This window comes from Pimephales promelas, chromosome 24 (assembly GCF_988280905.1).
Source record: "Pimephales promelas chromosome 24, fPimPro1.hap1.1, whole genome shotgun sequence".
Taxonomy (NCBI): domain Eukaryota; kingdom Metazoa; phylum Chordata; class Actinopteri; order Cypriniformes; family Leuciscidae; genus Pimephales; species Pimephales promelas.
The window spans coordinates 11,389,239-11,409,862 of NC_142792.1; the positions used below are offsets into that span (position 1 = coordinate 11,389,239).

Genomic DNA, 20,624 nt, shown 5'->3' on the forward strand with positions numbered 1-20,624 from the left:
TTGACTTTGGTGGTGTTTATTGTGCACGGCATGTTCTCTATTTTAAGTATGAGAGTTACAGTCTGTCTGTATCAGTCAGCTTCATTTGACTCTCTGTCATTAGTGCTTTCATCTCTGGTAATAAATGCACCTTCTATTCTCCAGACATCAACACACATCTGCACCTACTTTGAAGATGCTTCAACAAAATAGAGGCACAACATATGGGTGGCTATAAAAAAAGCAGTTTCCATGGAAACCACCAAATTTGATGCTGGGATCTAAATAATTAGCTTAACGGCATATAAATGTGTGTATGTGACTGTAGGGTAGAGGTGGTTGCATGCTGTTGTGTCACTGTTTCTTGCAGTTAAGGAGCTGTTTTGCATGTTGTTTACCTTCTCCACTTACTAAAGACTAGCAGAAAATGAAGCAAATGTATTTTTTAACATAGTGCCTAGTGCGTCACTTGAAGAAAAAGCAGAACGTTTTATTTATTTTGACTGGGAGTGAAGAGTTTTGAAAGTTAGTGACATTAACTTTGCCAAATTTCATTTTAAGAACAGTAGAAAATTGTGATCAGTGTACTTCTGTAATGTTCACAATATCAACAATGTACAATTGTTGATCACGACAGTGAAAGTGTTACTATGGCAGCAAAACATAAGGAATATTTGAATATGGGTTTCCAAGGTGATGCAGTTTCCGTGGTGTAGGATGAATGACTAGAATAAATCGTACAAGATAAAACAACACATTTGTAAACGAGGGTAAATATTAATGAATCATTTTTTGCAGACAGGATTATGGTCCTTATAGTTTCAGTATAGTTTCAATAATTCTCTTTGGTTTTCATCAATGCATTGTGTGTAGATGCAGAAATCTGAAAAAAAAAAAAAATCATACTTGACCCAAAGTTGGGTTAAAAAAGCCCAGCATTTTTTAGGATGTAGAATGATTTTTGAAGGATCATGTGACACTGAAGATTGGAGTAATGATGCTGAAATTTCAGCTTTGCATCACACAATTAAATTGGATTTAAAAAAAAATACAAAAATAAAACTGAAATTGGATGTTTGTTGTGTTTTAATGCTTTATACTTAAAAAAAAAAACGTTTTCTTTAGAATAATATGATAAACTATGACTGTGAGTTTTAATTTGATGTTCAACCAGTGGTACTGTTAACTTGTAAGCACAGTAGGGAGGCTGTTTATGATTTACCAAGATGTGAACTTCCCTTGATGAGTCATTTACAACTTGAGAAAACTGTTTGCTACCATTTATAATATTCATTCTTCCTTCATTAAAAAACTAAAGAAGCCATTATTTTTACATAGAGTATCACTATCTGCCGCCCAACAATTGCTTAGAGTTTGAGTTTTTGGTGTATTACTCACACTTTGACCGTGTCTGGCAATGGTTAATAGAAGCTCTTTGCTATAACATCAATCAACACTTTTTATTACAAAAGCCAAGTGTTACGGCTTCTGTAGCCTTTCAGGCGGTACTGTATCCGCGTAGGTTGGGGCAACCATGACCAGATCAGAGCCAATGATCCGTCTGATTAATGTGACTTCAAATGATTGTGACAACATTTCTTTAAATGTGACTGACATTTTAATCCCCTTGACCACCTCTCTCTCTTCTTACATGGCAAAGATGGCGTATATGAAGTACTGTATATGCTCAAATAACTGAATTCACCCTAGACTTTTTAATGCGGCAAACGCTACAAAATATATTCCTTTGTATGTTTTGTTACAAATGAGCTGAGTAGATTCATTATGAGCTGAAAACCTTAGCATAGTATATTATGAAGTAATAATTTGTGAAATCAAGGAGAAGTTTTTAATTAGCCTCTGGACAGAAATTAATCTCAGTAATAACTGTTGATCAGGAGAATAATAATAAGGACTTTGATCAATTTTCACAGCATTACATTGTAACAACAATACATTTACAGTATAAAAACAACAAAAACTGGCAGCTGTGCATGATGGCGTAAAGGTGCGTGCATATTTTACCATTTATAAGCATATATTTCATAAAGTGATACAATGTTAATATACCAAATACCAAAATCTTCTTTTTATCTTAATGTACTGATAATCATCATGAAAATACAGTTGGCACAATAGAAAGCAGAGTTCATTGTAAGTGACTGACTTTATTAAACATGGTCAGTGCTCGTGTAGACGGCGTACAGGGTCAAATCAGGGTAACACTTAACGCAATAAACACAAAATGAAACCCTATTATACATTACCATCAACAACAACAAAAAAATGTATAAAATATATCACATGTGGATGTGTCATGCAGGGACTTACTGTAAATTGCATGGTTATTTATAATTTTCACTTGCAAAAACCTTGATAATGTCAAAGAAAATTGTAAAATAACATATAATGTGATGTTAGACATTTACAACTTTTCACTGTATGGTAAGGTAACTTACAGTAATCTTTTACTAGTTATAATTACAGCAGTGCAATATCAAACTTTCTCAGAAGCATTATGAATTCACTGCTTCCCATAGATATGTTGGGTTTCCTGATATAGCACAAATGGGAAAAGGACAAGGTAGATGACTTATTGATGCTATCATACACTTCCAAGCAGATACAGTACATGTAGAAGTTCATAGTCAGAGAAGCACATTTAGCCATCGACTTTCTGTTGACCTTCTAACATTTTTTATTGTGTGACTTGTCACATCATTTTTACCTGACGCTTCACCTTCACATGAACCTCTGTCTTCATTAAAAAACCATTGCAGGATTTTTCACCCTATGCACTCAGGACCGCTAAAAGTTCAATGTATTTATTGTTGCCGTGCATTTAAGGCAAAGGGATCGAACGCATCCTGACCCTGAGAGAGAAAGCCACATTTAGAGGGTGAATGTTTCATGTGTAGTTTTGGGATGTTTTACAGCCCTTCTGCCCTTTTGTCTGACAGAATCATCAATCTGAATTGTGTGATTCCCTTGATGAAACATTCATGCTGGATTCCTCGAAGGCAGGAGTTGCTGAAAAGATAACGCTGGCCTACGGAACGGACTCTAGAAATTGATGGGACAGAATGAGAAAAATCTTGGTCACATATTATAGGACCCAGATTTTTGTCTTTATTGCCATGAATTTTAGCAACACGACCCTTAATGTGCCTGTTGTTTTTCTTCAGCTGACTTCCTGGCGCCGATGTGTGTGTACTTTTGTTTGTGAGTGTTTGTATACCTGAGATGTGGCGTGCAGTCTGAGCGTCTCATCTCTGACTCGGCAGAAGAATGTGATTATGTTTTTCTGGCCTGCAGAGCGTCTGCAGGAGGTTAATCCTCTCAAACACAGAGAGATCTCCCAGCTCAAACCACAGCACTTCTCTGACAGCTTTAGACTGGGGATAGAATGTCTGTGCATGCATATGGAGCAGGATTGGGAAGCTGCTTTGAATCGAACTAAACCACAGTCAAGCTACCGTTCTGAAAACGTACAGTTAGTTGCAAACGTTTGGGGTTGGCAAGTTTTTTTTTTGTTTCATCTTTTGCTTACTCACGCAGCATTTGTTTAATAAGAAATACTGTAAAAACAGTAATAATGTAATATAATATTACACTTTGAAATAGCTGCTTTAATATATACTAGTGCTGTCAAACGATTAAAATATTTAATCGCGATTAATCGCATTAATGTCATAGTTAACTCACGATTAATCGCACATTTTTATCTATTCTAAATGTCTCTTGATTTCTTTTTCTCACATGATTTTTTTCTCATTTTAATGCTCTTATCAACATGGAAAAGTGAATCGGCTTGCTTTTTGCAAATGTCTTTTATTGAAAACAACATTGGCATATAATGTGGTCTTGTCAATTGAACCATTTGGCAACTTTTTAAAAGTTAACTTTCCATTCAGAATTTTATTGGCATCCATTTCAGTGTCTCGCGCTTGACATCTACTTAAAACATAACGTTAACCTACTATTTGGTGGGCTCGCAGTGCCTGTTGTTTTGTTTCCGGGTCTAGCTAGATCCGCTTGGGCTTTGGTCGACGAAGCAACAAAACGTCCTCGCGTGGAGCAAGCCATTGAAATGAATGGGTTTCAGAGTGCAGAGCCGCGCATGCCGCGTCCTGTCATATGAAAAAAACACTACAAAGTTTGCTAGGCCAAAAAAGACTGTTAATCACGCGATTAAAAAATTGACACTGTTAAAATGGGTTTGCGTTTACGCCGTTAATAATGTGTTTAACTGACAGCCCTAATATACATTTTAAAAATATTTATTCCTGTGATGCAAAGCTGAATTTTCAGCATCATCAGTATACTATGCTGATTTGACGATCAAGAAACATTTTTTTACTATCATCAGTGTTGAAAATATTTGTGCTGCTTGATATTTTTTGGAGACTGTGATCATTTCAGGATTCTTTGATGAATAGAAAGTTCAATAGAACAGAATTGTAACATTATAAATGTCTTGACTGTCACTTTTTTTTTATCAATTTAATGATTCCTTGCAAAATAAAAGTATTAATTTCGTTTAAAAAAAAAATTCCTGACCCCAAACCTTGGAAACTTAAGTTTGAGCCCTGTGTAAATGCATTATGTTATTTGTAGAAAAAGGAATAGAAAAATAGAGAACACTGTATTGCTGAATCAGACCAATAAACAATAGTAGAAATTGCAATTTTGGCTGAAGCTGATATTGTCACTGATATAATTTATATCCATAGTTTCAATTAAAAATGTTGATTTGTGCCGAATATTACTAGAGAATATTTGTTCTTTTTGTGAATAGGACCTTTCTTTACATAACTGAACATAACATATCTGGAGGTGAATACTGCTGCTTCATTATAGACTGTATGCATTACACAAGACCATTTTTGTAATACATGTAGAAATAGAGAACGGACAAATATAAAACTCATGCCCATTTGTCTCTGCATTGCTTTTTCCCAGTATTCTCCTATAGTACAGCAGACACAATAAATCCATATTATAGTGAACTCTCCTTATAGCTAGCCAACCATGACAGAGGTTTGGATGTGCGGAAAGGCCCGCTCACAGTGCCCTAACTAATAAACAGAAATAGGGAGGAAGGGACAGAGAGAGAGAGAGAGAAAATGCTACTGTGGTGCTGTGTTTTTTTGTGTGCATCATATTTCGATATCTAGTTCACCCCAAAATGAACTCATGTTGTTATTTTTGCATGGAACACAAAATATATTCCTGCAGAATCTGAATGCCTCAGCCAAAGTAAAGATTTTTCCTATTGATTTTTCCCTATCGTATGACTTCAGAAGACTTTGTTTATAGTACTCAAATCAGATGGACTATTCTTATGGGTGTTTTTATTTTTTTATTTTTTGTGGAGTTTGAAAGGAGAAGTGGGGTGAGAAAGTTGTGATGAGATGTGCAGAAAATCGCTGTTGAAATCTAAATCTGGAAGAGCAAAGATGGTCTAACTGGATTCCCAGTAGAAAAACGATATCTCTCAAACCTCTTGAGACATTCCTGGTGATGCAGAAGGGAATAAATCCTCCCAATTCTTAACCTTCGCTGAAATCTGCTGTCAGAAAAACACTTCCACAAAGCAACTCATGTCTTTGAAAATGATAGCCCGGCAGAATCAAGAACATAAAAATAACTGGTGAATTAGTGGTTTAATGGTCTCCCAAATGGAGCCATCCGTGCCGCTGTGATTTTGAATCCTGCAGAGCTCCTGTGGGGCTTGAAGCACGTCATGAGAGTGTGAGTTTGTGAGAAAGTGGTTTGGCATTTGCCGTATGAGATCATACATCATCAATTTCTTCTCCATTGAGCATGTGCTGATCCACAGATTTAGCTTTCACCACAGATGGCCGTAAAGAATTTCAACATAATGTGCAGTATAATTATAAACAGATAAATATTTTTTTTAAACAATTTAAGAAACTCACTTGCTGATGTATTTTCACGTTTGTTGTTTGTTTGCTTTTTTGTTTGCTTTTACTGCTTTGCGTGGGTGCAAATAGGAATGATAAAAGCGTCAGTGTACAAAGTCATTTGCGCCGGGTGCAAGATAGAGCCCAAAGTCGTATTGGTTTGTGACAACAGGAGGGTGAGTAAATGATGACACAATGTTCATTTTTGGGTGAATTATCCCTTTGTGTGCTTATAAAATGAATATCTTGTTTGAAAAAAAGTAAGAGTGATGTATGGCTGTCCAGTATATCCAGTAATGCCCTTCAGATTCCCACTTCAAGTTTTCTGCCTTGCAGAACATAGTGATGCTCACTTTCAAATGGAATCCGCCCAAGATGTTTTACTGCGTTTTTTTAGGCACAAAAACCTTAACAGATCCTCCCCTGTGTTTGAAGACCTTTAAGAAAATGCCAGAGATTCACAACACCAGATGTCACGCTAATGCAAAGTGAACACTTGCTTCGGGCCCCGGCACTCCTGCCTCTTACCTTTTGTGTGTGTGTCTGGCTGTTTGTAAGTGTGCCACTGCCAGTGTGTATCTGTCAATCGGTGAACAAATCTGATTTAACATTGCACCACTTTGCCTAATAGTGGGCATAACTCTAGGTGGCAAGAATGAGTCCTTCCTGACCTTTCAAACTTTATTGGCTTGGCGCAGTCTGGCAGGACACAGGCAACTTTTATTTACGGACCGTCTCGCCTCGTGTGATGGCCGGCCGTTATCCACAGGGAACTTCCCAGTGTGTCACAACGCCTGCCACACTTTATTGCCTTAGAACGCCTTCAATTTATGTTAGACTCTCATGACACGGGCCGACCGAGTGCCAATCGCAGACTATGGGAGAACAAGCTGGGCAAAGCTGATAAGCTCAGAGCGCGACGAGAGGCCGTTAACTACGACAAGAAATGTGGATCAGAGTGGATGTCAAATCCACGGATTAAACAACATTGTAAATATCAACAGAAGCCTTGACGGTTTAATAAACACTGCTGTGTGAAGTTTGTGAAGATTGGAGACACAAAAGTCAAACGTTTTATCTCGGTCATCGAGTCTTTTAGTAATACAGGTTTTTGGACTTGATTTGTGAATATTTAATGGTGGTTTCTAAGCTGTTGATTGATAAGCCATGAGTGTTGCTTCAAGTCATATATGTAACTGGAGACCAGGGTCGGATCAAGATCCAAGGGTTGGAGATCAGTAGTATTAGGGGTGGGTTTAGGGATCAGGGGGCTGAGTTGGGTAGGTTTAGGTCTATTTAAGGTGGGAGGAGTTGGATCTGGATCCGACTCCTCCCTGTGGATTTCATGACTTTTGAAATGACTCTTTTGACTCGGACCAGTATTTTTTCACAGTCGTCCTGTATAAAACTCTCGTGTCGGAACATTTCCTGAGGCCGTGATACATTAAACATGTAGTTTATGCAGTGTTGGGACAGTCTTCGAGTTCCATACTTAATTTTGTAGAGTGATCTGAGCAGATGGTTATGTAATGCCTTTCTTCTTGTGTTAGAGCACAATTTAAATGACTTGGGGTTTTACTTACTACCACCCTGAAATCAGTTACTGGTGCATAAGCTGGGGTATGATGGGTGCTGTAATTGCAGGCAATTAATAAATGATCCGCTGTTTGCTGTAGATGCACTTTACCTTTTTTCAACGGTTCAGTAATTTGTCCACACCAATTTTACATTTCAGTTGTTTCTTTAAAAGGTAATACCATCTTTGGCTTCTTGGAGAACAACTATGTAAAGTCAATTGTGCAGTATTATTCAACTTAGCTCGGGGGGAGACCCATCTGCGCTGGTACGAGACTTTCTTTCTTTTTTCAAAACACTTTCTTTGTCGTCTCATTTTTCAATTGAGTCGTTTGTTCTAAAGTAGAGAGTAATAAGAAAAGGTGTCAGTGTGGCCCAGCATCAAGAACCCAATGAAATGGACTGATTTCATAGATGGGCCTCCACAGAGACTGACTGAGAGACAGAATAAAGTGAGGGCAAAGGTCACCCGAGTGCAAATGGCCATCGTTGCACCCACTGCTTCTCTCATACAAAAGAGAGAATTGCCTCTCCAAAAAAAGAGAAAGATAAAAGTAATGTTTAGCGCTTTGTCTTTCTAAAGTAAGTCAGTTGGCAGAATGGATTGCTGGGGATGTACAGTACATAGAGTTATGAATATGTGGGATGATGTGGCTTAATGGTTATGTATATGGATTGGTTACTACTGTTGTAGGTTCAATCCTGTAAAGAGATACGTGAGACCACTTGAGTAGCGCAGTTTAGTGGTTAAATTAGTTTTAGTCCTTTTTGTGATTTTGTCAATTTTATTAGTTTACATTTTTGTTTAGCTTTATTTTTTCAGTTTTAGTCATTTTAGTACTGTACAATAGCAGTAGCATACAATAGCAACATGACGTTAGCTAACTAGACACCAATGCCATGGATGAAAGCTATGTGGAAACACTTTCACAATGATTTAATTTCTGCCTTGTTCTTCTAAACCAATTCATAGGAAATACAAGTCCAAATGCATCCAATACTTTTACATTATCAAATCACGATTTACTAGGTGGTTTATAAAGAAAAGTACATTACTTGACTAGACAACTAGACATTTTATCATGAACCTAGCATAGAAATGGCCTCAAAACTAACAGATGTTGACCAAAAGCCCCAACATTTTAATAGTTTTTATTAGTCTTCATCATAGTTCTGGACAAGACTGTCCCGGCTTTATTCTGTGGGAACATCACATGAAAGTCATGGATGCAAATACCATCTGTCCTAGTTGTGTGGCTAGGAATTAAGATTCTGTTCTACCCTGCTTTATATCTGCTCAACATTGTGCAATAGAGCAAGCAGGGAAGATTTACGCGCGTATATCTGCTCGCATGCTTTATCACCTAAATTACGTCACCTATCAGGCCTCAGTCTCTGATTAGCTCATCTTTGAATGATCTACGGAAGCGTTTCTTACCTGAGTTCTCACAAGTGAAGATTCTTAAACCAATCACGACGGCTTCTTACGCCTGCTTGTAGAGGTGATTTATGGGTACGTTTGCCCTTTTGTTTTATCTGCTTTATACAGAGACGTTCACTGTGGTTATCTGATCTGACAGTTATTGGTTTCCAGTTTTGTCCACTTTCAAAGGCAGGCTGACTTTAATAGCAGATACATATGTCGGGAGGTCATAAGCTCTGTGTACTGCCTACATAAGCAGCTGCCTTCTATGAGAGCGCTCTATATGGAACCTCATAAGTCACTGATTTGTTACTCTATGTAGTCAGCAACTTTATGTGCTACTCAAATAGTGCTCCTTACATGAAACACACTGGGACGTGAATCGCGATTGATCATTAGAGCTTGACGTTAACATGCTGCTACATTCTAATAAGCTTTCAGAAATATTTCTCAATGTGCATAGGATGTTTAAAAATACTGTTATATAGTGAGCTGTACTGTATATCATATGTATTGCTATAGATTGTCATTATGCCAATGTTCTCAATGTGGTGATTATATAACATCATTTACAATAATTTTACAATTTACAATAACTGTTTTATATTTTAACCCTCTGGGGTCGGCTATCACGACGGCGCGATAGGCTCACTTTTTTTCTCAAGTGCACAAGAGACTCAAATTGCTCTGCTGATTTTGATCTTACAGATAAGTGTTATACACCATTAGATCTTGTTCAGTACCTATTTTTTGTGCATACTCACAATAAAAACAAAGCAAAATAAACATGATGCGCATTCTACCTTTTCTCTGTCATTGAAATTCCTTCTGAAACGTGTCCGAAAAATGAACTGTAACTCAGTAAATACTAGTCACAGAGACACAAAATATTTCTCTTTATGAAGCTATGAATTGTCTTTTTTTAATGAAGTAATTTATATAAAAAAACAACTATTCTGAGCTGATTTAATCTGTATGAAAAGATCCTTTCACCTAATTATAGCGTAATGTGACGCTGTTCAAACGCTAATGTTGAGGCAAGCCATGAAAACGCCCACATCAGCTGGATAAAACATCCAGTTTCATACAAATCGTTCCTTTATATTTTAAAATGAAAATTATTCCAGTTATAGCATTGAAATAATCATGTATATTTATACACATTCATATTTTTTCATTGCCATTCATTACTATAACGCATTCTAGAAAGAGATTAAAAAAGTATTTTTACACAAAAAAAAGTATTGAAATATTTTAAGGGTAAAGAGGACATTTGTATAAAGGTTTTGTTGAAGAAGCTTGATTAGATGGCTTCTCCTTAAAAGTCAGCAACTTCAGACTCCATTCATCTTGTTCATTGCTGGTATTCACAGCTGGTTAATGGGTGATGCATGGGCTGACATTTGCAGAATGTCTGTGTGTGTGTGTGTGTGTGTGTGTGTGTGTGTGTGTGTGTGTGTGTGTGTGTTCTGCTGCCTGACTGCTCCACTAGATTGGTTTTAAATTGAGAATGTGTGACACTCATTACACGAGGGTGGGGCTGTGTTCACATTCGTCCCTCTGCTTTAGTGTCAAAGAATGGTTTCGTGAAAAATAAATTCAGCATATGTTTATGAATAAGTCAGTGATTTGCTGTTTTCCCATTAAAACACGTGCTGAACCAGCCATATGTTTTATTGGGCAATATAAAGGTCATTGCAAATATCTGACCTTTGTTTTGCATTGGAAAGGACTAAGGTGGACCTACCTAACCCTCTCCTCTCCTCTCACTACTCTGTCCTTGTTACCCTTTTGTCTCCTGCAATTAAACTGAAGTTAGCAAGCTGTGTTCTCTCTCTGTGGGTTGCTGCTAGAGCATGCTGGGTTTTGTTTCCTTAAAGACAGCACAAAACTGGAATCAACTAGCTTCTTTTAAGTTCCACACAACCTGCTGCTTTATTTATTTTTTCGTTTATCCTAATGTTTATCACTACATGTACCACAAGTTGACTTTTCTGATGGAAAACCCCACTGATACAAGGCTTGAACGTTGTGAGTGGTTTCCACAGTTGCATTGTGGTTTTTAGGCTCTTCTGGGTTGCCGTTTCTAAAATTCATATAGCAAGTCTGTGAAATTTTTTTCGCCAGTTTTATCATTTAACAGTTGACGATCCCATTTGAGATATCATTCATGTCTGTCACAAACGATTGAGGATTCTTCATCTGCTGAAGTTGAATATTTACGGTTAAGGGTTTGTAATATTAATAATGGGGCTTGCAAACTATTGCATCAGCAGACGTTAATATCGTTCCTTTAATGTGGTACTTATTCTTGATTCTGTGGATCTTTGCAGAGTGATCCTGTGCTTGTTAATGACTGTCACGAGGAGGACAGAATTAGCAGCCAACGCCCTGTGAGAAGCGCTAAATCCCTGTGCGGTACTTACCCCCTCTGCAGATTTATGGGCGGCTCTACATCCGAGTGTCGACCCCTTTGAGTTCTGCAACCAAAGGTCAGAGTAAATCAAGCCCAGTGGTCGCCCCATCGCACAGACCCTGGGTTCATACAGACACGAGTCAGGGGACAGCACTGGAGTGGGTCTGTGACGTGGCTGTGGGCTGCTGATGGATTTATACGGGTTTAACTTCAAACTGCCGTCCTCCTGCTGAGGGAGAGATGTTTAATACAGGACGTGCGCATGCTGTCAGGGGGGACCAAGTCTACAGGGGAGCCCGTCTTACAAATTGCCTTGGATTGAGGGGAATCAAGCGCTTTGCATTAGATTTTTCAGGCAATTAAAAACGAACGATTAGAGTGTTAATTCAAAGTTGACTTGCACTCTCATAGCATTATGTTTAATTAAGTTATAAACTGTTGAATCATCCCCTTAAAAAAGAATATAGTTTCTGCCACCATTATTATTAACAAACAAAACAGTTTGAGCCATTATTTTGAAACATTGAACAACTTTCCATGTCCGTACCCTCATATGGAGGCTGACTTTGACCTGTTCCTGAAAACAACCTTCTTTGTTTGCTTCTTGATGAGATGCTGGTAGATTCGTATGTGACCTTCCTAAATATTTAAAGTCGTGCTGAGTGCTGATGGTTATATAGGTCTTTTCCCATATGTAATACCATTGGTTAACTCTGGTTAGATGATGGTTTACTGACCTGGCCGGCTCCAAACGTGTGTACAATTGGAAGAAGAATTATGCCATTGCAGAGTGTAAGGTTTTAATACAGATACATCGGAGTGTTAGGAGCGGAAGCAGATGAGACATATCGGAATTACTATCGAGAAGGGTGAAATTACTGATATTGGTATCGAATAGTGACAGTTCTGCATGTGTGTATAAACTGGTTTCATTAAACAACTGTATCATAAATTTGAGAGTTTTGCTGTTACTGTCGAAAGAACTAGTTTGGAAAGCCTTGCGTGCAACGCAGACACACGATACTGTACATCTGTGAGATTGCATGTACCCCATGGGACATTCTGTAAATAAAGCTTTACAGCCTCCATTAAAGATTCATAAAATGCAGTACACATCCTCAATCTAGAGTTTAATGGGTCTGTGGTTGTATATCATCCATGTAGTTGTTCAAATTTCTGTCTCTATAGTTTTTGATTTGTTTATGATGAAGCATGGCTCCTCACTTAGCTGCAGTTTTTATTGTATTTCTTTAGTTATTGTGCTGCACAATGCCAATGCTCTACCCTGCCAATTAACATGAACGCTTCTCAAGAGCCGCAGGTGCATTTGAAGGTTATTCTGACATGGGCTGTTTGATTTAAAGTCTTAAAAACTCTCTCTGAGTTTGTAAGGTGCATGTCCTACACAGTCTTTCATCCATTTCACGCTTTAAATGGCCCGTCGCTCCCTGGAGTGTGTCTTATCCAGCTGGAAAAGAGTGTTTTGAGTCAGTCCAAATAGAATGAATGAGATGTGCCAGTGCTTTCACACCGACAGGTTGGCATTCTTTGAGAAATTTCTTTGTAGGCTTTGTCAAACCCAAACGTCTCAAACCTGAAGTGCTATTTCCTTGGGGAAGACCGGGTTTGGCCTATTTCCACGATGCCGTTCTTGCATCTGCCTTTCAAATGGGGTGGTCTTTGTCATTCAGACTTGACACTGAGGGTGTGAGATTGCTAACCTACATGGGTTTGGTGCCTTTTTAGATTAGGTGATATTTTTTAGTTTCGGGTTGTTAATCTTCTAAAACCGTCAGATCGTCCGTTTTTTGGCGGCCGCCAAAGCTAATTTTTGTCCCACCAAAGCCTATTTTGATTGGTGAATGACAAGGCACATAACGAGCAGAGAGAGAGAGCGCCCAGGCCTTGCTCTCTCACTACCTCGTGCATATTATTCAAGTTTATTTGTATAGCGCTTTTCACAATACATATTGTTTCAAAGCAGCTTTAAAGAAAAGTACATGCCATGGACATGGAAACTTGAATTGAATTAAATTGAATATTAATCAAATCAATTGACACGATAGTAAAAGGTTGGAAGACCGCATTTTCACGTGGAGCATTTGGAGATTTTTAGTTATTAGAGACTCAATGAACAACATCTCAACACTAAATTATAAAGGCCTGTCTCATGTTGATGCCCCTTGTCAAATACAAGCCGGTGCAGTTCGACGATTTGGGAAAATAAAAGCCCGGGCTATTATTTGAAGTTTTACGGTAAAATATTTTGGATCAATAAAGCTAAGAAATAACATAAATAACAGCAGAAAGGCCACACTGCAGAAAGGATCTGCGTTTCACATGCAAATCAAAATAAATCGGCTTAATTCCCTGACTCTAAGTAAGCCTACAGTGCAACATCGATGCACTGAAAAATAATCAATAATTAAGAACACAATATACATTTATAAATAAATAAAAATACAAAACGAAATAAGGCAGAATCAAGTCACAAGATGCATAACAAATGTGCCTAAAGTGCAGGGGAACAAATATTCAAGACACAAGTCACAAATAGGTCAATTAGATCACCCTGAGTGATCAATTAATAAAATAAAAATTAATAAATTCTTTAAATAACGAAAGTATGGCCAGGATTGTCAACTTTGTTTTTTTAACTGCAAAAACAACAATAAACGCTAAACTGAAGTGGCAGTTGTTATGGGGTTCAGTTGTTATGGGAAGGAGGCGGGAACCGGCGAACATTCAAGATAATGGAGGAAAAAAAATGTGTTCATTTGAGTCTTTTCTACTCTGTGTTCATTTGAGTCTTTTCAAATTATGTGCGCAGATAAAATACATTCTAAAACGCTTAACGTGTCCTAAAACTGTTATATTAAAAGATCAAATTCTGTACACACCTTATTAATAAAGCATACCATATAGCCTAAAGAAAAGCAGATGAGCTCAGAATATGAACGCAATAAGTTTTATTATACGTTAGTATTTTCCTCCCATAGAAAACCGTTAATGTTATTATAATTCTGGGTTCATCTGCTTATCTGCACATTGTATAGTTTCTTAAGGTGTGTAGCCTACTGTGTACTGCCTATATTAAGCACGTTAAGCGTTTTAAAAGCTTTTTTCACATTAAGCGTTTTAGAATGTCCTGAGGAAAACCAACTTGTTAACGCTGGCCGGCAAAAGTGCGATTATGGTTTTTCCAATGCTAAATCCAGCCTTGGAGACTATCCTTTCTGATGGTGTGCATCTTTAGATCTTCTTACCCCAGACTTTTTTTTAAAAAGATTTAAATCCCTGCCGACAAGACGCTCCTCTGTCGGTCACGGATCCAAAGTAAAACTTAAATCTGTCACAGGGAGTTTGGATTTATTCACGCTGCACGCATGTTAAAAATATGTATTAAAAGCTTCTTTCTTTGCACATTTTTATTGACAGCATTATCATAATAGGCTGTATATTAACAGAAAAGCAGTAGTTCTATGTGAAATCTTACACTGAGCAACCTCATATAGCCAAAATGACATGATCCTCATTTAATAACACCTCTGCAGAGATTCGACCGTAAGATTGGTTATCGAATCAGACTCGTCCTGTCGAAGGAAATACAAAAAGAAATACTGAAGAATATTCACATTCCCTTTCCTTACAACAATACTTTCAGTGAGCAGGGACTGCCAAGATCCAAAATAGAATAAAACTATCATAAATGTAGTCCATGTGACATATCACTTCTAAAGATATATGATGGTTTCGTGTGGAACAATCTAAAATGTTATTTGCTTCTGCCATAGATCTCATATTTCATTGACACTTCTACATACAAGTCTAATGAGATTATCGATGTCTTTACACAACACATTTGAATAAATGCAAATGACACTTGATGTATAATGTATGATGGAGTGGAAGATTTTCAGTGGATAATAGTTTAAAGTTCAGACATTTTCTAACTCAAATCTGTTTTATAACAATCTGTTCTACAAAGACCTGTAATAGAGAGCATGAGTTATATGGACCGCTTTTATGGTGGTTTTGTTCTTTTTTAGAGCTTGACAGCCCAGTCACCTCATGCTTTTGTGGTGTCAACATTGCCCATAATGTCTAGTTTTGTGTTCTATAGAAAAAATAATGGGTTTCAAATGACATGAGAGTTAATAAATGGTGACATTATTTAATGTGTGTGTGTGTGTGTGTGTTTCCAGCTCACCTGTAAAGCAAAGCCTAAGTAAAAGACTGTTAGTATGCACCACTTTGCCATGGTAAAACCCCAGGAGGGTAAAGGTAACCTTTATAGCTTTGCTTACATTACATTGATAAATGTAAAACATACCTCTTTAAAACTGGGTTAAAATTAACATTCACACACTGCCTCGAACATTTTAACATGTTTATCCATTTTTTTTCTCTCTTCGTTGTTTAAAGCGGTGTAGAACATGTTGCAATTATGCCTGTCTCTCCCCTTAGACTAACACCTCTGCACCACCACCTCTCTAATCAACACTTTTTTAATTAGCAGTTTGCTAACTCATCCACAGTGACGTGTGTGCCAAACTGAACCGAGTGATTTCTGCTAGACAGCCGTGTCGTTAACATGCCCATTATGGGCATCTGCCAGCAGCGGCCCTCTGGGCCCTGGCACCGTCTATGTATGGGATAACCATGGTGAGGAAGGAAATTGCTTTTCATGAGATATTCTGGAGTCAAAGGAGTCCTCAGACTGGTTGAATACTTCCAGGCTTCTTCTCATTACTCTCTATAATAATTAATTATGACATAATATTGTTTTCAGCCAAACAACTAAACTGTCATGATAAGCCAAGGCACAATGCAAAACTTAATCTGTTCCATGGTTACCTGACTTTTTGTTATAACCAGCTGTGATCACACAGTAAGACAATTACTTGGTTTCTGTTTTTAGCTTGTCATCCACAGCGAAATCTCATTTGTCCAAAATCAAATTATATAGCTGTGTATTAAAGTATGTCCTTATTGGCTGTGATTATTGTTGCTTCCTAGAGGAAATGCTCTGTATCTAATTCTTAGTGGTTTGTTTTTAATTAAATTCAATCTTATTTGCATAGCGCTTTTTGCAATGCATATCATTTTGAAGCAGCTTTACAGAAAATGGTTGTTTCACTGTTATCAGCCAGAGAGTATCGCACTAAAGTAATGCCATTGCAAAGGCTGGATCCAAACTAGAGTTGGTGCAATCTGTAGTTACTTAGGGATTGGCTTTCATAGGTAGAAACAGTGAAGCAGAGAAGAATTAGCATAGCTGTTGTGCATAGCATTTTCATGTGTGTTTGGTACTATTTAATCAGATATCATTTTAGTACAAGAGTTCTGAATTATGTATGTTTTGTTGAACTATCAACTTGGTCACGTATGTTTTAAATTGTTTGGAGAAATAATAATAGACGTCAATGAGAGTGTGGAAAAGGTAAAAATAATCTTGTATTAGAAGAATTTCAGACTTCAGATTGTAGTTTGAGATTGCTAGGAGCTCTCTGAAACTAGATGTGAGATCATTTACTCAGGACCTTTATTTTTTTTGAGAATCAGGAGACTAAAGTAAAAAAGTCTGATTGCTCCATTTAATCCCATGTCTAGGGGAAACAGTTGAGATCTTATTTGTGATTTTTCTTTTCTTGTGGCTCTGCGCTCAGTTCACTCTGCTGAAAATTTGTCAAGTTGTTACATGTTGATCTCCTCTATGCTTTTTAAACTTTTAATCCCAGGTTAACTTCCTTTTTGATCGTGAGTTAATTGACCTTGGTTGAGCACAAGGTCACACAATTTAACACAACTTTGCTTATAATTTACGAAGCCCTGCGCCAGAACAAGTTTGTGCTGAAATGCGGTGCCATCTGTAATCGGTGTAAAGTGTAAACAGTGTGAAACAAGATAATCCTGGACTTTGTTGTCCAAGGATTAAAAATTATCCTAAATTATTTTAAGCGTGAGAATCCCATATTTAGTCTTTACACAACACGATTAACATGGTAGTTTGTCCAGTAATGAGATGTACTTTATAAACTTGAGATGAGAAAATATGTGTTCACCTTTTACACACCTGTGGGACCTTCACACGCTAATGAGTTTGTCAGATGTTGATCCAATGCTTTGCCCACCTCACATTTACCACCTAAGGGCAGCATTGGATCCCTGCTCTGTGAATTTGGTTTGATCTTGGATCAGTGACCTTTGACTTCAGAAAACACTTCGGGGAGCTTGTTTCAGAGGCAGAGCGGCTAGAGGGGAGTTTTGATCATAACTGATTGGAAGTCTAACACACGTAGAGCTGGTTTGTTGTTAGTCTGTGTTTGTCTGCATGGGTTCACTGGTGTATGTTTACAGCTATGAATCGTAAAGCTTCCCTAGATGCAATCTGTGAGCTCCCTGTTTGTAAGTGGCAAAGCTACAAGGATATTTCTTTGCTCACACACATTTTGTCTTTTATAACACCACATGATATCTGCAATCAATTCATCACAGCAAGAGATGGTGGTTGCGTTAAGATACATAATGGAAGACACTCAATGCAACGCCTCACTGACTAAAGCCTAGTTCACACTACGTGATTTTAAGCCCGATTTAAGCCCGATTTGCAAATCGTTGAGTCGCCGACAAGTCAGGGTGTTATCGCGTGCAAATCGCGGGCGATTAGCGGACGATTAACGCTCGCCAATCAGTTAGTGTGAAAGAGCCAACAACGCATCAAAGACAGCTCGCAGACAGCTCGCAGACAGGTCACCGAGCTCAGAAAAATATCTAGCATGCTAGATATCTCGCCCAGTCGCGCGACTCAATCTCAGTGATGTCATGAGTACAGCCAATCATAGCAACGCATGGGTTGAGGACACCAGGTAAATCTTACTTTTTCTTTTTTGCATTTTTTTTTCTCAGAGCAGATCGTCGAGCAAACAGTGTGCAGCACTAGTTTCTGTCTGACGTCCATATTCGCGTGTTGTGTTCTTCTCTGCAGTTTCGCGTCATTTCTGGTTCGTTTTATTGCGTGGTTTTTCGTTACAAAACATGGTTTCTAGACCAGATAGAATCGTGTTGTTGTCAACTCGTTATTTGTTTGATTATTTTCAGGATTTAGACCGTATACTATAGTACTGAAACAGCTCTCATTGAGTCACAAATGATATGCTCTTATCATCCGATCGTGGTTGTATCTCTATGTAGTGCGTTGTTAACTCGTGTAGTGAGTTACCTCCTGTTGTGGATCAATCACGTTGTGTTGTGTGGTGTGAACAGCTAAACAACTTGAATACTCATGATTTCACTGAGAGCAAGTCATGTAGTGTAAACTGCACAGTTCAGCCCGACATTTTAAAATCATGTAGTGTGAACTAGGCTTAACACAAGACTTCTACTGGGGTCTTTGATGGCCAGCTGGATTGAGTCCTGTTTGATTATCTTTATATAATCAGAGGAGCCTTGCAACAGAGGACAGGCTTAGATCAATATCACAGTGAGTTATTTTCCTAGACGGCTACCTTTGCATGATCCCAATCGCTCCTGTCTGGTGGTTGGGCAGCAGGGTTGTCATTGTCTACCAAGTTCATGTTTATCAATCGAGCTGTCCGCTATAGAGATTCAACTCTTGCCTATTTAAATAAGACCTCTAATCCTTGCCATCAGTCAAACGTCAGACAGACTCATCATAGAGATAATAGTCCAAAAATTAAATTTTATTCTGGCTGTACCCCTGTCCATCACGAATATAGTGTTGCCCGTTTAATTAGAAATATGTGGCATATTTTTTAGCCCACTCAGTCATAGTTGAGAGATGGATTATGATTAAAATTCAATTTAAAATGTAAAATTTGTTGTCACTTATGGCTTGTTTCCACCAACCTGTACAGTATGATCTGGGATGGTAAACCCTGATACTGTCTGCATTTCCACTTCCAACAGTGCCCTTATTTGATAGGCGTGGCGTATGCCAGAAAGAAGGGATCTGCTTCATTCTCGTGCGAAGAAGAAAGTGACACAGTAAACAAGAATGATACCCAGGATATGCACCTCCTGGGTCGACCATGGTACATTGCTGTGTGCCGACATTGTGTTGCCGACATTGTGTTGCAACTGTATATTAAATAATGGTGTCTTATTTGTTGTGAATCCCACTTGTAGAACACTCAAGTGATGATTCTCTGTCAACCAATCAACATTCTGCAGCGAGTCTAGCTCCACCCTTTAGGTGCCGGATTACTGTGCTAGGTACCCCAACGGAAGACTCACAAAAAAAAGTGGTACAGTTTGGTATTTTGGTACAATTCAAACTTCTCACAATCAAAACTAAGAATTGCATACTGTACTCTCCTACTGTACCGTACTGCTCTGTGGAAACGAGACATTAATGTCATAGTACTGTATGTTCAAAAAGGGTACAGTTTGTTGTTGTCGTTTTTTCTTTTTTTTTTTTACTTTTGCCTCTTACTGGGATGATCCATTGTGCTTATTATTAAACTGTTTCCAAGGTTGAGGTTATAGGATTGCAGGGTGACTTCAATCTGTATTGTTCATCAGGTTTGCTTGCAAAAGAATTTCATCACTACTTACGTCTTGTTCCATACACAAGCCCAAGTCAATTCCTGGCCCCATTCCTGCCATTTCTGAAATCCTCTTAGTGACACTGAATTCAGATTATTACCATGAGTACATTGAATCTGTACCTTTCACTTGTGTGGGATTTTGCTTTCCCAGAAGTGAAAAGTTTGTAGTTGTCATTTCCCTCCAGTCATGGCAGTTGCTGCAAATTTTATGGCCACAAAAGTTAATATCTGTGTCCAAATTCCCACTCTTTTGTAGTGTTTTCAGAATGTGATACTATAGAACATGCCTGCAAGGTTTATAGCTCCAACAGGCTCAAAATTACTTGCCTAAAAAGTTTCTAGTAACCCTGAAGACCATTATTGGTTCGATGGTTCGCGTGTGTTTGATTAGGACTTGAGCTAAACTCTACAGCAGTGACCGTTTAGGAGCCTGCCTCATGGGATAGAAAAGTGCCCACAAGTTGCACACTTTAGAATCCCAGCAGATGCCGAAGTATTGTCCTTAAGCAAACCCGTGTCCCCTCACTCGGTGCATGTGATGTTCAAATGTCTGTTTGGTGTCTTGCAGGAGTTTGCCGCCCTGACGAAAGAGCTGAATGCCTGCAGAGAACAGCTGCTGGAGAAGGAGGAGGAGATTTCAGAGCTGAAGGCCGAGAGGAACAACACCAGAGTGAGTTCACACAGTGTGTCCCAGGCACTTCAAAGAATTGTGCTCCTCAACCATCATCATGTAC

General features: G+C 38.2%; 1 protein-coding gene across 7 annotated transcripts in view; it reads left to right on the forward strand.

The window, feature by feature from the left end:
- Window positions 1–20,624, forward strand: part of ppfia2 (PTPRF interacting protein alpha 2) — a 191,141-nt gene that overhangs the window by 117,295 nt on the left and 53,222 nt on the right. For all 7 annotated transcript variants that reach the window (XM_089126615.1, XM_089126618.1, XM_089126619.1 and 4 more), the window contains one exon: window positions 20,459–20,560. In XM_089126615.1, the coding sequence (XP_088982741.1) occupies window positions 20,459–20,560 (102 nt within the window). The remainder of the gene's footprint in view (window positions 1–20,458; window positions 20,561–20,624) is intronic.